This window comes from Hylaeus anthracinus, unplaced genomic scaffold (assembly GCF_026225885.1).
Source record: "Hylaeus anthracinus isolate JK02 unplaced genomic scaffold, UHH_iyHylAnth1.0_haploid 12002, whole genome shotgun sequence".
Taxonomy (NCBI): Eukaryota; Metazoa; Arthropoda; class Insecta; order Hymenoptera; family Colletidae; genus Hylaeus; species Hylaeus anthracinus.
In genome coordinates, this window is record NW_026534349.1 from 3,736,123 (window position 1) to 3,756,666 (window position 20,544).

A 20,544-nucleotide genomic window follows, 5' to 3' on the forward strand; every position below is an offset into this window, starting at 1 on the left:
CCGAGAGTGCGAGCCTACAGAGTGCTACAGAAACATTGCTCAATCCCTATGCAAGGATACGAAGAACCGAACAATCGTTGCGAAGAGACTGCAGAAATCTATGATATCCTATGGAACCGATATGGAATTGCTATAAAAAGATGCGTGGGATTTCTACGGCTACGAAGACCTTACGTTTCCCTATAGGGAACGACAGGTACCTACCCCGTCCTCTCTTAAAGAAAGTTTCGAACGTCTTCAACGAAAAGTTACCGGTAATCTCTGTTCTTGACAAAGCCTCGATGGCCTGACATATTTTTCAGACAATTCAAACGACGACGACACGCGCGAGGCTTAGCGATGCTGCTCGTCACTGTTTGGTCGCCGACGAAGACGATCGCAAACAAACACGGGCGCAAACAGCCGCGGTTCGAGACGCCGTTCGTCGAATCTGCTCGCGAACAAACAACCGCGAAACGTATAAATAAATTTGTCCGACGGGACCGATAAAACGACGACACGGAGCAACGACCAACAATCGAGCAGATAATGTTTAAGGCGTGAACGGCGCGGCGCGATGTTGGCGAATAAAGAAACGTCAGGAACAATCGAATCCCCGTTGACACGACGAAGGTCGACAGGGATTTTACGGCGCGAATTCGTTAAGCGACTCGCAATTTAATCGGCGAGGTATTTTTTTTTTATGACGGGAACACGATAAGGGAACCCGCCAACCACCGTCTCGAGCTTCTTTCGAAAGAGATCATCGACTATCAGTCGCGATAAGGGATTTGACAGTCATGTGTGCCCGGCTGACGTTAATTACCCTCGTGCTTCCTCCTCTATTTTTCTCCTCCTCGTTAAGCGATCAAAACTTGGCGCCAACAGGTATCGATATGCAAAGCTCGAGTAGGGAACTGATTAAACTCAAAGAAGCCCGTCCAAGAGAACAACGAATGAAATACAATAGGACAAAGTTCGACCAGCTGAGCATTGTTTTCACAGCTGCCACCTGCCGAAGAAACGCGAATAGTGGTGGGAATGACTTTTGACCGCGCATACGAGTAACAAATGTTATCAATGTCCGTGGCACCACCGGACTGCTTTGTTTAATCTACAACTTCGAAAAGAAAATAACGATTTCCACTTGCGGAAGCACGGAACGGAAATCTACTTCGTTACCTTAATTCTGAGTACTTCGTAATGTTTATAATTTGTTCAACGATAGGAATTGCCATCTTAGAAGAAGATCGACGTCGCTTGGAAATGTACAGAACAAAAGGATCGCGAGAAAGTCGAAGATGCGATTAATTTAATTTAAATTGTTTCTATTTCTCATCCATCGCGTCGCATCACGGAACGCCTCCTATTTACTATATTTATGTCTCGTAAACTTGTCCCACTTTTATAACGATGAATGACTAATTCCCGCATTTCAACTCGCGTTTCCTTGCCTTGTTTGCTCGTTTTGCTCCGGCGCGCCGACAGAAACACGCGCAATCTAGCGTAGCATAGCTGACGGTTCTCTGATATTCTGCCATCGTTGAAAAAGGAACACCGAAAAAAATACGAGTACCCGTTGAAGACATCTGACAAGCAATATGCACGTCCAAGCGCGTCTCTGGTTGCGTATAGATTATAATTAATGGAATTGAGTATTCCGATACGGAGAGCTGATCGTTATACTATACGTAACAAGAGTAGCAGATCATTTAAATATCCTCGGGAATAGAATCTCGTTATATGGAAGACGTCGACCAGTTGCAATTATAGATTAAGATTGAAGAATCATTTATAAATGGAATCTAACGTGTGCAAAGTCTATGTAGAAAACGTTTCATTAATCGATGTAGTAATATCAGTCCTGCTTTTTATAAAAATTATGAAAATTACTTGGATGTGAATTCATATTCAAGTAGATTAATATCGCTATCGAGTACGTCTGTCGATGAAAAGAACGAAAAGTACGAGACCAGTCGATTTCTTTCGTCTGTAATATTTGAGAGAATTGGCTGCGCAATTTAATAATGTTTTTAACATCTTCTTTGATAACATCTCTAACAGCTAATTACATCTTCTAGAACGGCAGAGAGCCGTGATCATGCGTGAAACGGTTGAAAGGCACTCACCTGGGAGCATTGATGATCGGTCGGCCCATTGCCCGTTGCTGGCGCTTCTCGTTACTGGGAAGGCGCAGGTAATCTTGGTCGCCAAAGAGGAACAGATCCTTTGAAATAATCATGTCCACCGTGTGGTTGCCGGTTATAGCTGCCCGCCTCTCTCTTCTTATCTTTCTCTCACTGCCTGAACACCACTGGCTGAACAACGCACGACGACGACGACAACCACGACGCGGAGCGAATATTCTCACTGTCCCGCCACCTAAATACGTCCGACGCGATTCGCGACGACGAAGATGATGCGCCGCGACGACGAGCCTCACTCTGCCTACGAACGTCAGCGACCAAACATTTTCGCGGCCGACTCGACGCCGATGATGTCTCGCGATCCTCGTACCTGTTCGCGAGCATCAAGTCCGACTCGAAGATCGAAGCGATCGCGACGTGTTATTCGTGTTACCGGAGCTGACCGATCCGCGGAATGATCGAGAGTCTTCGTAAGAGCTTTTACGGTTGGTCGAGCGTCGAAACGGTTTAAAGTCTCTACAGTTCTCTTTGGTACGGTCGACGACGATTCAACGTTCGGCTTTCGTTTCTCGAATGAAATCGTTCGACGAACTTGAGGGAGAATCGCGTCAGAAACGGAGCATATCTTCCTTTCTTCCGAGCTTCGAGGGCGTTTATCTGGAAAATAAGAACGCAAGGTGATATTTATGGGTTTGGTTTTTTTGTTTATCTTTTTTAATATTTATCGAAAATTAAGAAAATCTTAGAGTCCGTTCACGGAGAGAAAGAAGAAAGGAAAACGGTACCTTCCTCTCCTGTTTAAATGTTCTGGTCCGGCGACCGACGATATTCTTTCTATTTCGTACCGAGAGACAGCTTTTACGCGACCTACGAGTTGTAAGTTTGGAATTACGAGTAGTTGATTCCACCTCGGCGTATCAGATGTTCGCGTAGAACGCCGGACGTTGCAACGAATGCCTCGAATACGTACTCGCGAGTAGCCTCAGCATCGCGCTCGCGCGTTCATTCATGATCGTCTATTGCTACTGCCGAAGGTAATCGTGCTTGGGTAAAGTAATCCGTTACCACCGACGAGGTCGGTAAAAACAGAACCAAGTTTTCTCATCGCGAAAATAGCGGCTTTCGCGGTAGTAAGACGGTAACAGTGCACATCTGACAGACGGTGAGTATCTTTCATTCGTTATTTAGGTGTCACTTACGGAGATTTCATTCCGTAATTTCATTTTCGTCGTGCTTATCAAATTATTTAATTCGAGGAAGACACGTAAAATACACATTCACCACTGTATAAACGGGTCGTCGCGACGACACATCCTAACAAACGAATCACCAAAAACAACAACTATCCTTCGCGGTCGACATTAGTCTCACTCGGCGGGAAATCGAAGGAGTTCGCGCGCCCTCTACTCGAAACATGGCGGAAAATGATTGTACGCCCCCTACTCGAAGCTTACCATAGCTTCGTTCCTGTTTCAAAGAGAAAAAAGAAAACGTACCTCTGTCGTGTTTCGGGAAAACGTGAGCGATGGAATCCGTACGTCGAAACGTTGATCCCAAAGATGTTTCGAACAAGCATTCATGAACGTAAATAAAAAAAAGTCCCGCGGGCAACTAGTTCGTGACTTCCGAAACGCGACGACAAAGAGTCCGATTGGAAAAATTCGGTTTGATTTCGCAAAACAGAAATACATATATAGGTCACCTATTTCCGTCCAACCAGCGTACCCGTGCTGCACGCCCGCGTTCATCAGCTTCCGAATTCTTCGCATAACCAAGAATCACTCGCTATCGCACGTTAAATCGCTCGTTATTTATCAGCTTGTTGCCCGTTTAACGTAGTTCGCGCGCCGGGAACGAAGACGATTATGGCGGGCGGGGTGAGCGAAGTAGGGTTGGGTGGCTAGAGCGAACAATGGCGGGCCAACGCTTTGGCGGACCCTTTTCTTTTTCGAGGCATTTTAGGAAAGGCAAATTTGATCGCTAAGATAGTATTATTTATCCTCTTGTCGTCCTCTACAAAACATATTCCAATATTTTCAAACAAACGAAACATCGAGCAAGGAAATGTATCGAAAACATCAAATGTTTTGAGAATTACAAGAATGATACTAGACTGACGAGGGGTCCGATGCGCCTGGGAAAATATTTGAGCTATATGCTCTATAATTTAAAAACATTTACTTCTTACTAGACAGACGAGAAAAACCGAGTCGTGAAAGTTCCGAATACCTCAATCGAATGATCGGATATCGATGATACAGTTACGTCGCTGATCATAAATATTCAGATATTAAACCTTACTTAAAATTAGAAGAAACATTTCTTCTGTGATGCAAACGGTAGTTACGTTAACAGATCAACGAATAAGAAGCTCTCGAGAACCCCTTTAAAATATTAAATCCGCCCCTGGAAAGGGGGAGGGAGAGCAGCGAGTGCAATGGTCGTACGTTGCGTTTGAAGCTGACGAAGTAAATCGAGCGGATATACGCCGCGCTCATGAGAACTCGTCCCATATTTACATCGCGCCAATTTTCACCCGCCAACTGTTAGGCATTAGTCACGGATGAGTGGCACGTATACGATGTCGAGCATCTCGACGTTGGATTTTCGACGAGTGTCCCTAATTAGTTGATTGGTATTAGCTGGATTCGTGGAACAACACGGTTTTACTTTCACGGCCGCGAGCGCGACACCTAACCTACAAATAATACCATCGATGGTATCCAAGTATCATCGCTTCTGGTTCGAGCGACGGATTATTTTCTAATAAATGGATCAGATTGATAAATTTGATACTTCAATTCTGCCTATCTTAACGATATCGTCGATATATCGAACGTTGCTACTTATCGATAACGCGACAATGATCGCTGGTAGCATCTCTAGGCTAAGGACGGTTTCCCATTTCCGTTGCGGCTAGCGATTTCGTCAAGCGTGTCAACCTTCGAACGTGAAATTAGTACCAATGCGACTAAAGCTACGCTCGTATCGACTCCCGACGCGTCGTAAGTGCTGTGATCGAAATCGAGAACGTTAAGGAAGGTTATGGCACTCGTTGCGAAAATAGTACCGTTAATTCAGTGTTTCTCTCTTAAACGACGGTAAGGACGAGAAGTGGATACACGAATTAACCTGGACCCGAAGTTTTACCATTGCTGTTCGAGAGGATGCAGCCAACCAACATTTTATACATGTATGTGTGTCTCAATGTCGTAAAAAAGTTTGTTTACGTATCGAGAACGGATCATTGACAGAATATGCTATTATTAAATCGTATAGAGAAACGTGAATACATCCCTGTACGTTGTTTACCGCATAAATCGATGATTCGCTGGAAGCAAACGGTATAAACGGTATTTTTCGACACATCGATAAAGGCACATTTGCGACAACGTGTATTTTATCAATGACAATATACGATAATTTAGCACAATTATCTCATCGCGAGTAGTACGTCTCATATCGCGAGTGCAACGATCTCGTCCATTAAACCGTAAGATCAATGAACAGCAGCGCTCGATAGCCACAAATGAGATTACGACTTCGAATTTCGATGACCATCCACTCGACGATTACCACTGCTTGCATCTGGTATTTATAAATATCCTTCGACGAATCCCTCGACACCTCATCTAAACACGGATCATCCAAACACACCATTCTTCTGCATTCCTAATAACGTTTTCACCAAGGCGGACGCTATGGTTTACGAACACCGACATTTTTCTGCTTTCTCGCCGACTAATTACATCGCGATCGGACGCAATGCGAGCAAAGCAAAAACACGTACTTATCCTGATTTACTTGATTAGAATACACAAGTCAGCCTGTTGGATTTGTTCCAAAGCGAAGTTGTTCCTTTCAACGCTACGATCGTTCGACCTAATCGGTGTTTTCAACCATCGGGAATCAAATATACACCTAATTGAAATATCCCGCTACCGGATAGTCATGTCACACGCTTCTGGACCAACTACATCGTCTCGACTTGAAACAAATATGAGAGAAAAGCGAGTATATCTTTAAAAAAAAAAAAAAAAAAAAAAAAACTAATCTAGTCGTTCTTTCTATCGATCTGTCCCTGTTTAAGTAGTTTATCCGAATTTCGAGAAACGAAGCATAGCAATGGAAAGAGCACAAAGATAAGGTGTTGTCGACTTATGGCAAAGTCTGCTGCTAGATGATTAGATACGGAATTAAAAGCTCGACGATCAAATTTGTTCTAGTTTACGACGGTGATACCGTCAACCTGTAACGCGCAATCGTTCTTAGAGCGTTTGTTTTTACCGCGAAACAATATTCAAGAATCACTCGTCCTTTTATACGTTTTTTTAATGTTCTACAAGGACCACGTACGCCTTTTGGGAAAGAGAAGATTGACTGCACCGGGACAAGCGGTCGATTAAGTATCATTACGAAGATGCGATGATTATAATACCTATGGTAGGTAAGGTCAGCGGGTAGTGATAAGGTCATCGCAAGAGTGACGTAGGCGTCCTTCGGTTACTCGTCCTCGAACGTAAAGAAATTAACTTTTGTCGCGAGAAAATATCTGGCCGCGATAGTATCGTCGAATCTGCCGTAAAATCTTTCTCGGAGTAGAAAAATTTATTCAAATATCGAACGTGCTTTCTACGTACTTTTTACCGGTGAAATTGCTCTAAAATCCTATGGTAATACATTTCGATGTCGGTGCAAAATTCAATTCAATTCATTTATCTTTATTTATAGTGTGGTCCTAATGGACCGCTTACACTTTTCCTGTAACTGTCGGTGTAAAAGTAGGACTATCCTATCGAAAATTGGAGCAGTGGCAACCCTGGTTAAGAAGGATAGTTATCGAGTGCCTTTATTCATCGCCTATTATTCGAATCGAATTTGTTCCACCCTCTATGTACACTGTTGTACTCTGTCTAACGCGCACAATATTTCGATACTTTATCGGAGTCACTTTATTGGTAAACATTGAGAACGGGGAAGTCAATCCAATATCATCGTCGCGACTTTAGCATGAATACGTATCTGATGTTTGGGTCATGAAAAACCCGGCGTTCGTTGTCCGAAGGTTAAACGCCGGTTAAGCAACGCAGTCGATATATCCCTTTCGTATTATTCGACGCGTTTGCTCAGTTTCAAACTCAAAACGAGCATGTTAGGTACGACAGTGGAACGTATTATTAAACACCGTGGAAGTGAAAAATTAGGTCGTTTTGATGCTGCCCATGATGCATCGGTACGAGAATTCTTAAAGAGGCGTGTATGCACCGCGACAACCGTCAGCTTTCTTGCGAATCACACGCAGGGACGTTCGATTCCGAATCGATTAATCGGGATTTACGAGTAGAGAAAATGATAAATACAACTTGAAAATCTACATGGTGCGATTTGATAAATTCGACTTACCGAAAAACGACGAGAGATCTGAATGTTGGTGTTATCGTAGCTAGGATCGAGAGGCGTCCCCGATCGCACGGAAATCCGAAGAGAGTACTTCAGTAGGTCTCGAGTTCGATGTTGGCCGCAGCCGGTATCTTCGGCCTCGTCGTCCTCGGCGTCGTCCTCCTCGTAGCTCCTGTCACACATGCACTGTGCACCGGCCACGAACATGCGGCCATTGCGCGGCGCGCAGTCAATGAACCCGCATTGCTTTTCACCCGAGAGAGTCTTTCCGCTTTTTTTTTTTTTTTCTTTCCCTTCTTAAAGCCCCGGCACGCACTATCGCGCCTCTATCCGCGAGATCTTCGGCTGCACACTCACGACATATATTCCGGTGGCGGTTTTGCACGAGGAACACCCAACCCTCCCGGTGTCACTGGGCTCCCTCGCCTCTTCCTGCACCGGTGTCCTCTCTCTCTCTCTAACCCTCTGTTCTCTGTACATATGCGCCTATGTATACGTGTGTGTATGTATGTGTGATACGCGGGTGCGCACGCGCGTGTTCACGTCTCTTCTCTGGCTTTCGCACGTGTATATATACGTATGTGTTGTACGTCGCGACGAAGAATCCCTCTCTGTCCCTCTTTTATTTTTCTTACTCCCTCTTCGTACCTTCGTACGGCCGTTCAGTGACCCGTTCTCTCACTCTCTCTCTATCGCCGATGCACCAAGATCTGCGACATTTAACCGGCTCCGTGTGATTAAAGCCCTGCCGAAAGAGAAAGAGAAAAGGAGCAGGAGATGAACGCCTAGACACGGGATTAAAGAGACCGGCGGTGTGTTGTGTCGTATCACGCGCACTCGCTCGCTCGCACGCACGACTGACTCGTACCGGAGTCTCGTGTCCCCCCGAGTTTCAAGCACGGCTTCGCGACGCGACACTCGCGGCGGTCGGATGCAGACTGAATCGGACGCTACGTGTCCCGCTCCGTGTATTGCCGGGAACGTCCCTCCTGTCCACTCTCCCTCTTTCTTGTTCGTTCTCTTTCGCCTTCCCCCTATTTACTTCTATCCGTGGTGGCTATCAGCTCGTGCCAGACCTCAGGTTCATTTTTACTGACGACGCGCGAACGTATACGGTGAATAACGTTGATATTCGGACGCTTTGTAGTTTTTTACTTTTACAGCAAAACATCGTGTTAAACACCGTATCGAACTATCGTGTTTAAGCAACAAAAGTTTATAGTTTATTTATCTAATTATGCAAAGTTTCTGCGAAGAACGAAATACCCTTGTTGCGTCTGGTTCGTAAGACCATCTAAATTTTGTCAAGGATGCTGTCATTCTCGAATCTCATTTTATATTTATAGTAATACTTATCACCGTACCGTAAAATGAGGTTACTTTACGCTTAACGGAGTATCTTTACACCGAGGTTGGAGAAAATTCGTTCGTCATTTTGATTCGTATTAGGATACGTATAAAGATACCCCGTAAGGTGCAAAGTAACCTCACTTTGTAACGGCGTTCGATGACAATACATCCTATAGCATAAATAGACCAGTTATATTTATTACTTCGCAACACTGAAATTAAGATAAGGAAAATATGAGGAAAGTAAATTCGTACGCATTCGATTTGATAATAATTCTTATTTATGTTGGTACAACCCTGAAGAGAATTCAGGTTCAGAATAGCATTTCTTACAAGTGTAGTTGTACAAACTAGAAGTAGGCAACCCTTTTGACACGGCTGTATAGAAGGCGACACGGATTTTTCAAACTACAAAATATTACCGTTTGAAACTAAATATTGCAAAGCCAATTTATTTTTTTGTTCATTGAACAATTGTTCAATTTTTGTCGATTAAAGTTAATATTGAAAAACTGTGTTTCATCAAATATTTATTTTCTAATTATATTACAAAATTCGTAATGTATCTGTAGGTACTTGTATCTATTTTTTATTATTATTATGTAGGTAAAATTAGGGAATTGTTTAAATATATTTAATGGTTCATTTTATAAAGTCAATTAAAAAGAGATCTAAAAAAGCTCCTTTTACCCAAGTTATTTCTGTGTACTTTAAAACACTGGCAAATGTAATTACTTTATTGATCAAATAAATTACTAAATTATGTTTGACTATGGTTATCAAAATTGTCTTCGCCCTCGTCGTTATTGGACTCGGAAAATCCCATTTCCTCGTCTTTTTGGCAGACCAAATCTATAATAGCGCTATAACCAAACAAAGAGTATTAGTATTTTTTAATCTAAGGATTAAGATTAACAAATGCTGAAACAGCTCCAAGCTTACTTTAGTAAATCACCTTCGTGGCTATTCCAAACTACAGTTCCTGGATGTGTTATTTTATACTCTAACATGTTATTAAATTCTTCTTGCAATTTCTGTAATAAATTAAACACGTAAAAAGGTATTGTACATAGACATAAATTTGAGGTTATAGTGGTTCATTTGTTATACCTGAATGAGTTGCGCAGTTCGCAAATCGCAAGGAAAGTTTTGTGAACTTGCTAAACTAATAAGATAATTTCCTTTTTCCTTTTCTGAAAAATTTAAAATATTTTTATATGTATATAAATGATACAAGTTATGTAAAAGAGCTGTCCATTTCTCGTACTTATGCACATATTCGGAGCGGCGAATAATAGAATTGGTGCAGTAACGCATGTGGTGTCATGCAAATATATCATTGTCGATCGTTGTTTTACGAAGTATGTAAGAAATGGGCTTGGAAAGTGATGAATTTTATCGTTTACGCTTGACGGATGCACATTCACGCTACCGTCTTCTGGAGTCCACGCAACTGTTCCTTTCTTTGTAACTCTCCTAAAAGATACAGGTAAAATGAAATTAATCAACCGTGAAAATTTTGATGAATTAGAAATTTCTATACGTACCTTATAACGGCAACATTTGGATAGAGTCCAGCGCATACTATTGCTTTTATTAACGCGATATTGCTAGAGTTTTTGTTGGCGTTCCTATCGCTGGGATTGTCAGTTTCTAAAAATTTCATTTGATGCAAATGCTGAGCAAATTGAGTTTTCATTTCAGAAAGAAGTTTTAATGTATTGAAAGAGAGGAAATGCTCCCTGCAAAAATAACCAGCATTTCCTCTTCTGTGTGAAGCCTCGAATCTCCTTAAAGCTTCGGCCAATGCTATATGATCACTGTATTCGTTTAAACTAAGCTCAAGTTTTTTTTTATTTGCTTGATCTTCTTTTCCTAAAGGGCAATAGAATGCATCCTTAAACGTAAGACTTGCCGCGATCGCAAAAACTGGTTCTACGCAAGAAAACAATGCTGCCCATATAATCATCTTTCCTGGTAAAAATAAATATTATTTTGAACATTATTATTATCAAAAAAAGGTGTTATACTTAGGAGCGGAGACATTACCTGTTCGTGGATCAAGCGGCAATTGTGCCAAATGATACCCTAAAGGCGTTAAATGTTCCTCGTTATCTAATGCATTAAGTATTCGGAGTAGCTCTAAAGATAAGTCTATAGCTTTTACGTCTGGCGGGTCCATAACACTGGCTAAAAAAGATTTGGCCTTTCCTAATTGTAAAATTTTTATTTGCAAAATAACATCTTCTAAACGAGTCCTTAGCATCTCAGGTAATGGGTATTGTTCAAACGTCGATTCTCTGGCTCTCGAATATAAATGATAACAGCAACCAGGTTTCACTCTAAAGAAAACATATTAATATCGAAGCAACTATTACAAATAATAAGTAAGTCTAAGTAAGTCTCTTACCTGCCCGCTCGACCTTTTCTTTGTTTCGCATTAGCTAACGATACCCATTCGGATAATAAAGTTTCGATATTTTTATTCAAATCAAATCTTTTATACTTAGTTCTACCAGAGTCAACGACATACACTACATCTTCGATAGTTATCGACGTCTCCGCAATAGAAGTCGCAATTATTATTTTTCGAACTCCTACAGGTGGTTCTTTAAATATAAGCTTTTGATCGATCGTTGGCATACGAGAGTGAAGAGGATAAATAACGTATCTACCTATATACGAAGAATAATTTTGAATAAATATATAATACTATGATTTACGTTGACGATAACTCGTAAAATGTACTTACTTTGTGGATATCGTCCACTATCTATCATCATTTTATGTAGTTTTGTTATGTCCATCATACCAGGTACAAAGACTAGTATTGCTCCAGGACCTTGTGTTCTAGAAATGTATCCGATTAACTCTTCTATAAGATCGAGAGACATTTCTTCACTGTTAGGATTCTTCAATTGATCGGTCACATATTTCGGATATTTTTTCTGTATTACAATAGCCGTATTAATTCATTATAAAATAAAAAGCAAATAAGACAAATATAAAACCATAAAAGTGATACTTACATCGGCTATAAGTTGCTGTACGTATGGATGTATGAAATCGGTAAAATCGTTCCTTTTTTGTTGATCTTGTTTAATCTTCTTGTTAACTTTTTTCCAATTTTGCGGTACCGGAGGTGGTTCGGGAAATTTAAATCTGTATATCAATTTATACAATAATTCTTTACTTTTACTACTTTTAAATTAAAATTGCGATAAGAAACACTTACTGTGTAAATGATAAAATATCTTCTAAATAAAATTGTTCCACTGGATGAGTGAAGCCTGGGATATGAATCATGGGACAATCATTGTAATACTTCGAAAATCTTTCAGAATTAAGTGTTGCACTCATAAGAAGGACTTTTAAATCTGGTCTCTAAGAAATAGATTTCTGTTTATATTAAAGGAAAAGGAGAGTTTTATTTAATTTTATATTCAAACTTATACTTAATTTTATCAAACATACTTTAGGAATAATTAATTTTAACAAAGCAATAATAAAATCACTTTGAGTAGAGCGTTCATGAATTTCATCCAATATTATATGAGAATAGTCTTTTAAAGCTGGATCACCTTGCATGAATTGCAATAGCATCGCAGTAGTACAGAACAGTATACTTCCTTTATCTCTGGGTAATACTCTATGTATAAACAGAAGTAAAACAATACATCTCATCCTATACGAAAATTATACAAGAATATGTAAACATACTTTTCAAGCCTAATGTGAAATCCAACAGATTTTCCAAGCCTTTCCCCTCTTTCAGCGGCAACTCTTTCAGCAACAGATATTGCCGAAATTCTTCTAGGTTGAGTACAAATGATTCGAGTAGTGCTACCATTACCTTCTTCTAATTGATCATCTAGTATAAACTGAGCAACCTGCGTTGTTTTTCCACAACCTAAAATACATCTATACAATAGCTGTATCAAGTAAACTATCCAAACAAATGATACAAATATAAATAAATCTAATCTTTTCATTTACGTATGTGTCTAAATAAAATCAATTATTTGTAATATTACTTATTTCTATCTAAAATCAGTTATTTACTTGAATGTATTAATAATGAACTAACCGGTCTCTCCACTTATTACAACAACTTGATTTTCTCTAATTAATTGTAAAATCTCAGATTTCTTGTGATATGTTGGTAACTTCAATCGAAATTTCATCATACTTTCATACTGTTCTAAGGATTGTTTTGACTTATAGTCGCTCAGTAACTTAGCATCTAAATCATTGTTTCTTTTCATACTTGATTCAACAAGCATAGCTTTAGCTAAATTTTCTTGTATATTACCAGATACTATATTTAAAAACTTTCTTTTAAACTGTGAATCATGAATATGCGTGTATTTGTTCTCCAATCTGCTGTTACTATCTTCTGCTTGTGCTTCATTGTTGTACAATTTATCATAAAATCCTTTAGAGTTTTCCAATACATACTCAATTTTTCGCTGAACATTTGATGGTAATTTAATGACACGGGATTCTCTCTGTTTTCGTTTTGCAGATAATTTATCTCTATAATAAAGTCCTATTGCTTTGCCCTTTAACCAGGGTGGATGCCCTTCTCCTCTGCCCTTTGAACGACCATGATGTTCATGCTCGAAACGCGAGCTTCCAGGCTGTGAATTTTCAGCTCTATCTCCTAAATATAAATTACAATACAAGATATCGTCAATACAGAATAGTATGTCGTACTTTACTCTGAAAAATAAACCTAACCAAAGTTTGAAACTCTTATGAAAATTACGGACGACAATTGCAGGCATTAGACTTTTCGTATTATCTAAAGCTATGAAAGAGAATTTTCTAAATATTCTAAAATTATAAAAAATTTATAATTACAGAAATCCGCTTCATTAAAAACATCTCAATAATTTTATTTACCGTGTTTGTTTCGCCGAGAATGCGTTGCCTGACCTCCGTAAGGATGAGACATTTTTAGTAATCGTAGAATTCACATCCAATTACGAACAACTGTCGTACTTGGCACAAAATCCTTTGACAGCTTAAATATTAATAAATTCGGCGCTCTGTTTAGAAACAATGTGCGAACCTTCAACTATACAGTTTCGTTCCCTGGTAGTTGCTCGGCATACCAATATTGGTTTTAATACTGGTGGCACCATCGGTGGTAAAACGCCAAAGTTTTTAGTGAAAACAGCCAGTATCTTTTTAGCTCTTTTTAGCTAGTATCGTAGGTATGTTCACGGTAAGAGAATCGGGACGTGAATAACGACGCCAGAGTTTCGTCTCTGTAAAAGTACTCTGTGGTGATTATATGAACGTTCGAATAAGTGGTGTATGCACATGAAAAATCCGACATGGGTAGCACAGAGGTAACGTCTATTGTAAAAAAGTCGGGCGAAAGTAACGGTATTGTCAGTGACACGTACGGGCCAAATTTGAAGATTCTTCCGACCAACAATCAAGTGAAGGAGTTGCAGACTATATTGCGAGACAAGTAAGTAAATCGACCACGAGGATTATTCTTCTTTGAATATGCAACATGCTTTTTTTTAGTGTTAAAAACACCGGCACAATGCCGAATGCATCGTGTTGTTCATTTCCAATTATATAGATTAATGGACATGATGCATCTCCGTTTACAGAAATACCACGAGGAGCGACTTCAAGTTCTACGCCGATCGACTAGTGAGTACCTTCTTATTTTGTTTAAATAACGCTCTTCAACAAGATGTCATGTAATTTTTAAAGAATTTTTCGACTCTTAGACATTTTTTCAATCGAGTAGACTAGTATTCGATGAAAGCAATATCTGTCTTATAAAGTGTTGAAAATCATCAATATTTGTCTTCTTTCGACGAGTTACGTCGATTTTCATGACCTTGTGCATTTTTTTTTCATTGACAAATTGTAGTTAATCATATATGGAAAACAAATGCTTTTTATAAACTGTCAAGCCTATTATTAGAATGTCATTCGTTTTGTAATTTATTTTCATTTTATTTAAATATTGTCATTTTTATATAAAGAATATGTATTTAATGACTTTGTAATGTGTATGTAAGTTATATTTTGACTTAAACAAAAGAGGTTTAAGAGGAGCTTAATATTTTTTAATACAAATATCGATGATTCATCATAAGTTGACCTTTGCAATTTTTAGATAAGGCTAGTTATAGAAGAAAGTTTGAATCAATTACCTTTTTCAAAATGTGTGGTGACTACACCAACTGGTGCCAAGTACAATGGTTTAAAATATCAGAAAGGAAATTGCGGGGTATCAATAGTGAGAAGTGGAGAGGCCATGGAGCAGGTATAATATAAATTTTGTAAATATCAAGATGTTAGATTTATCAATCCTATTAATAGCATTTTTCATTTTAGGGCTTAAGGGATTGTTGCAGAAGTATAAGAATTGGGAAGATATTAGTTGAAAGTGATGCAGATACACATGAAGCCAGGGTAGTCTATGCGAAATTTCCAGATGACATATGCGAGCGAAAAGTGTTATTAATGTATCCTATAATGAGTAAGTATAGAATCATACATTGTTGTTGTTGTACTATAATAATAAAAGTATAATTTAATTATACTTTATTTTTAAATATAGGTACTGGAAATACTGTGATAAAAGCCATAGCTGTGCTAAAGGAACATAATGTGCTAGAAGAAAATATTATTTTATCAAATTTGTTTTGTACGCCGATTGCAGCCAAATCTCTAGTTACTGCCTTTCCTCAGGTATGTCCTGAACACAAGACACACAAACATGTAACAGCACTTTTGTACATTTCAAATATTTTACCTTTCTTTTTTCATGACAGTTTTCTATAAGCTTTAATTAATTTCCTTAAAAATAGAATACATCCTTTCAAAAAACTTTCTAGTAGAATGAATATATACTTTACTGAATTAAAAATTTGTGAATTTGTATTATATGTTATGCTATGATAAATGTGCTATAATGTTACAATGCTTTCAATTATAAGTGATCAACATATAATTTTTCTTTTATGTTATAATTGATCATCGTATAATTTTTCTTTTCTTTTTATTTAATAAATAATTTACAATGTTTGACACAATTTGAATTACAAATCGTTTTTAGGTAATTTTATTGATTGTATTAACCAAATCATTATGTATGTAGCACTATCATAGCAGGACAGAAGTAAGCAGTTTGCAATTTAAGCTACATCTCTGGATCATAAATACATCACAATTTTTGTATGAGATTTAATTTCTTTTTACAGATGAAGATTTTAACATCGGAGATTCTTAGTATAGCACCAAATCATTTTGGACAAAAATACTTTGGTACGGATTAACTAAATTTTACTAGTATATGGAATAAGTTAGTAAATATAAGTTAATAGTACTTACAATAGAAAAATAAACTAACAGAAAATCAATCGTGGAGGGTAACATTATACATTGAAATATACGATATAGGGTAATACACTTTATGAAATGAAACATTGAAAAATGGTACTTTGACTAATATATGATGCTGATTTTTGTTATTAAATTCAATGCCCAAAAGGTAAAACCTTAGACAATATGCTTACAATATTTGTATAATTTTCATTTAGAATTAATTGTTCTATTATTATTTTGTATGTTTATTATAGAAAGCGAGCATTTTATAACCTAACCTCATTATTTTGAGTTTTATTCCATTGCTAATTTCTTAGAATCATTAAGTACATTACATTTATTCATGAATTGGATATAAGATTTATCATTTCTCGGTACCAAAACAACTTGTACAAAATATGATATAAATTTTACATAGCGAATAAGCGAAATCTTGCATAATATTACTTATTTATATATTTATATTTTCATAATAAAAGAATTAATACGAGCGATTTTTCTAGTACGCATTACAGTATTGATACTTTTTATTGTGTCCAAGTTACATACATTATAAACTTGGATGTTTATATTTTTACTTATTTTTAGTTTTAGCATGTTCTGAAACTTAAGTACATTCTATAATTTTGTATATTAAAGACTAGCAAACTACAGGTTCAGTCAAAACTGTGTGCAATACAGAAAATATAATAAAAAGTAAAAAAATTCTTATAGAAATCTTAAAAATCTTATATACTATCGGCAATATTATTGTTGTGAATTTCATAAAAGCATTTACTTTCATATCTATGATGTATACATTTTTAGAGTACTTTGTTTGAAGTATGTGGAATATGTAATTTAAAAAAGTCAGCTCCACATTTTGTATTTTTCTTAATGTGCATTTTTCATTTCATGATTCGATAAATATTCAAATGTTGTAAACAAGTATCGTTTTATTTATCAAGCTAATTCTACCTTGTAATACAATACAAAACAAATAACGTTATAGTTTTCAGCTATCGTACGAGTATGTATGACGTGAATGTAATTTCTTTTTACATGCATATTACAATTTAGTACCATTTGAAAAAGTGTACTTTCGATTTATACTTAAGCAATCACATACACCTTCCATAGATTGATTTTTTGTGTGTAGTGTAAGACTGTAAGTAATATGGTTTATTACTATTTAATCGAAGTAAATCAGTTGTATTCCAACTGATTAATCTTTTCAACATAATATGCTGGTTCAAAGTTTTTTTTTTTTTGTTGTTTACTCTATATATTGTAAACTGTGAATTTCAAATGGGATAAAACGAATATTTTCATGAAAAGACATTAAATTTAGTGCAAGATCTGACAACAGATGTTGCTCAAAACATATATCACATATGCATAAAGCTACAGTTTCATATAAAATAATAAGTTTTATTACAGTCGTAAGAGACTGAAATTTCAAGTAAATTTTGTTTAACATTACTTTTCAGATAAAATATATGTGATATTAATTTCACGAATCTCAAGACTTTTTCTTTGTCAAGTTTGAATTCGTGAGATTGTAAGAGTAATTATGCATAAGATTTTTCAAATATTGTAAGAATTCACAGTAATTTAATCAAATTTTATTTTTTTGCTGTTATACATAACAGATAATTTGTAAGCATAATGTTATAAATCTGTAATATGAGTTACAGTGCTTAAGAATTTGCATAATCAAGTACATAACCTTTTAATGACTCCTAATATCTTGGTATAATAGTGACAAGAAACATAAAATATTGCATAATATTTAATTGTTTATGTGGCAAAGCACAATTTTTATTCGATATTTGAAAATATGATCTGCCTTATTCAGCACTCCTTTTACAGGTGCAAATAGTATCTTAAGATAAAGGTTTTTGTTAAAATTGTTGTACAGGCAATTATATAAAACTAGTATGTATTAAAAAATATACATCTCAATTTAGACAAATATTTTATTTATAAATGCATAGTCCGTATTTTGTTTGACAAATATGGCTAAATGTACTTTATCAATGTCACTTATTATTATATTCTTAAGGGGTAATTTCTTATGTTGAAAATATTCGATCCAATGTTAAAATACCAATATACTAGAATTCAAATAATATCATGTTATTAAGTTTATATGTGAATAGTATTGCATAATCAAAAAGATACCGATTTTCTTATAAATGGAAGTCATTACAATATACCGAAATGGATAAGAACATTAAACCTCTAGTTGCATTATCAAACATCATTTATGGTGGTGGTTGTAGTATTCTATTTTTTCTTCTAGTTCTTATTCAATTAGTCATTCATTGATAAGTCTAATTATAATATTTATTTTAATACACACTAATAGTGTGCGAATAAGTACAGAGTTCAGTATAAAATGCAACACAGATTTAAACGTAAATTTTCAAGTGCATACATTAAAATGATGTATGACAATATCACCAATGCACATACTAATTACTTTCATTACTAATGAATAGTAACATATATAAAACAAGAACAGCTTGTGATGAAGTGAAGAGTACTTCATGAGTATTACGTGTTACTACTAAAGTCTATACTAATTTACAAACCATGAAAATCGTAAAACCGTAATTTGTCGAAGCTTATTGCCATTTGTATTAATCAGATTTTTTTGTGTGGTTATTGAATGGTGTCTGGAATTGATTATGCAGCTTTTATATGTAAAAAATTTTTGATTCATGCACAATGGTAACGTTTTAATATTTTATAAACTGTTTCTTTCATATTCTTTGGTTTTAATTTTAGTTTTCTTTTCACGTGTTACTAGAAAACGATAATTCAATCTATCAAGTCTCTCCAGCACTGTTAGCAAAAAATTCACCTTGCAATGTGCCTATAAAGAAAAGCTGCATTACAGTATCTAGAATTGTGATTTTTTAGAAATCATGAATATGAACAATGTGCATTATATTGTGTCATTTGAGTGTACATAAATATCTGTTACTACGAGCAACAACTGTACACTTACTATAGTGTAAGTTACTCCAGAGTACTTTTCAACATTTAATAATAGTTCTTGCATTCAGAATAAATTTGTACTTAGTAAAGATATTGTATATGTATACATTGAAAAATATGAATAAATATGCACACCATGCACTAATTACCTAACATATATGATCTAAAATAAATAGAATTTCATAAAAACAATATATGCATTTTATTTTTTGTTTATTTAGAAATGAAAATAAATGTTACTCTTGTGCTATTATTTTTACTTTAAGTTCACAAATATTCAGTATAAAATGTTTATCAACATTTCATTTGAAGTAATAAAATAACAATATAATAATAACTCACACTATTAAAAACATTTATGGAAATAATTGAACTCCAAGTGTATTTAGATAACATTTAAATATATTATTTTTAGTTTATAAACAATAAACCAAAAGATACTTCTATAATAGAATTCAAACAAATGTTTCTTAATAATTAAAAAATTATCTTAAATTATTTCAGAGTTTTGTATTTGATCCTAATTATTTTATACATTGTGTAAAGGAATCAAAAACACGTTGAAAATTATTGTTTTCAGGCTGTTCTCGTTTCATCGTAGGAGAGACTGCAATCACACAAGGGAAAGATATTTGAAGAATGTGTTGCACACATTGCATAAATGTTCAAACTTTGTTTTATTTGTATGAACGAACAAATTCTAACTGAAAATAAGTGCACTAAAAAGTGGCTAAAACCAATACGTATTTTGAAGAATGTTCGTAATATACGTTTGAAGTCGTTCTTTTAATTTAAATTCCTTGACGTGGTAATAATTCTAAACATATTCATAAATGTAGATGTTTTATTTTTATATTTATTAACATTAATGCTAGTCCTTTAATATAGATCGATATACGAGTATTAGATATTTATTTTAAAAAAGTAAAATACAAGTATAACGCATGTCAACAGTTTATATATACAATGTTAACTAGATCTTTGTGTACAAAATTTAGGTATAAAACTACGAAAAATATTTATTGAATATTAAAATGAAGAAGTACAACATCTTATATACATATAAATCTACACAAAAAAATAGACATGCGAATTATAGTCCATTAAGAATTATTGTATTCATAATATATTACTTACCATATTGTAAGACAACTATCCTTGAAATGAAAGTTTGTCGATCTTCGTATATGCATAATCTCGTTGTTTAATAAATCACATTATATTCTATATAAAATTTCTTTAAGTGTTAGTATTATACAATGTATGTATTCAGTATGTTTTGTAGATAGCAAAATTGATGTACGTACAGGATTACTTAAAC

General features: G+C 35.9%; 3 protein-coding genes across 3 annotated transcripts in view; 1 reads left to right on the plus strand and 2 right to left on the minus strand.

Moving 5' to 3' along the window:
- The window catches only part of LOC128891535 (uncharacterized), a 109,350-nt gene extending 101,673 nt beyond the window's left edge, over positions 1–7,677 (minus strand). The window contains exons 1-2 of the mRNA XM_054151087.1: positions 7,530–7,677; positions 2,109–2,783 (exon numbers count right to left, since the gene is read on the minus strand). Coding sequence (XP_054007062.1) covers positions 2,109–2,221 — 113 coding nt within the window. The 5' untranslated portion in view covers positions 2,222–2,783; positions 7,530–7,677. The remainder of the gene's footprint in view (positions 1–2,108; positions 2,784–7,529) is intronic.
- A 143-nt stretch (positions 7,678–7,820) lies between these two features.
- Positions 7,821–13,979, minus strand: LOC128891531 (ATP-dependent DNA/RNA helicase DHX36-like). Its single transcript, XM_054151078.1, has 14 exons — positions 13,782–13,979; positions 12,964–13,539; positions 12,597–12,786; positions 12,351–12,525; positions 12,112–12,260; positions 11,906–12,038; positions 11,629–11,824; positions 11,287–11,551; positions 10,926–11,218; positions 10,424–10,850; positions 10,144–10,352; positions 9,987–10,069; positions 9,819–9,910; positions 7,821–9,739 (listed from the first exon to the last, which is right to left on the minus strand). The coding sequence occupies exons 1-14, from the start codon at positions 13,831–13,833 to the stop codon at positions 9,637–9,639; spliced, it is 2,943 nt and encodes a 980-aa protein (XP_054007053.1). The 5' UTR covers positions 13,834–13,979; the 3' UTR covers positions 7,821–9,636.
- Positions 13,980–14,094: 115 nt separating this feature from the next.
- Positions 14,095–20,457, plus strand: LOC128891544 (uracil phosphoribosyltransferase homolog). The gene is made up of 7 exons (XM_054151103.1): positions 14,095–14,358; positions 14,507–14,549; positions 15,025–15,174; positions 15,246–15,390; positions 15,472–15,602; positions 16,115–16,178; positions 19,804–20,457. The coding sequence occupies exons 1-7, from the start codon at positions 14,219–14,221 to the stop codon at positions 19,857–19,859; spliced, it is 729 nt and encodes a 242-aa protein (XP_054007078.1). The 5' UTR covers positions 14,095–14,218; the 3' UTR covers positions 19,860–20,457.
- The last annotated feature ends 87 nt before the right edge of the window (positions 20,458–20,544 follow it).

Excerpts from the sequence above, each read along its gene's own strand:
- LOC128891531 (XM_054151078.1), bottom strand. The coding sequence starts at position 13,833 with ATGTCTCATCCTTACGGAGGTCAGGCAACGCATTCTCGGCGAAACAAA. Across the intron at positions 11,552-11,628 it reads TAGTGGACGATATCCACAAA|GTAGATACGTTATTTATCCT; the intron begins GTAAGTACATTT and ends CTTCGTATATAG. Across the intron at positions 10,851-10,925 it reads GCCGCTTGATCCACGAACAG|GAAAGATGATTATATGGGCA; the intron begins GTAATGTCTCCG and ends TATTTTTACCAG.
- LOC128891544 (XM_054151103.1), top strand. The coding sequence starts at position 14,219 with ATGGGTAGCACAGAGGTAACGTCTATTGTAAAAAAGTCGGGCGAAAGT. Across the intron at positions 14,359-14,506 it reads CAGACTATATTGCGAGACAA|AAATACCACGAGGAGCGACT; the intron begins GTAAGTAAATCG and ends CTCCGTTTACAG. Across the intron at positions 15,603-16,114 it reads TAGTTACTGCCTTTCCTCAG|ATGAAGATTTTAACATCGGA; the intron begins GTATGTCCTGAA and ends TTCTTTTTACAG.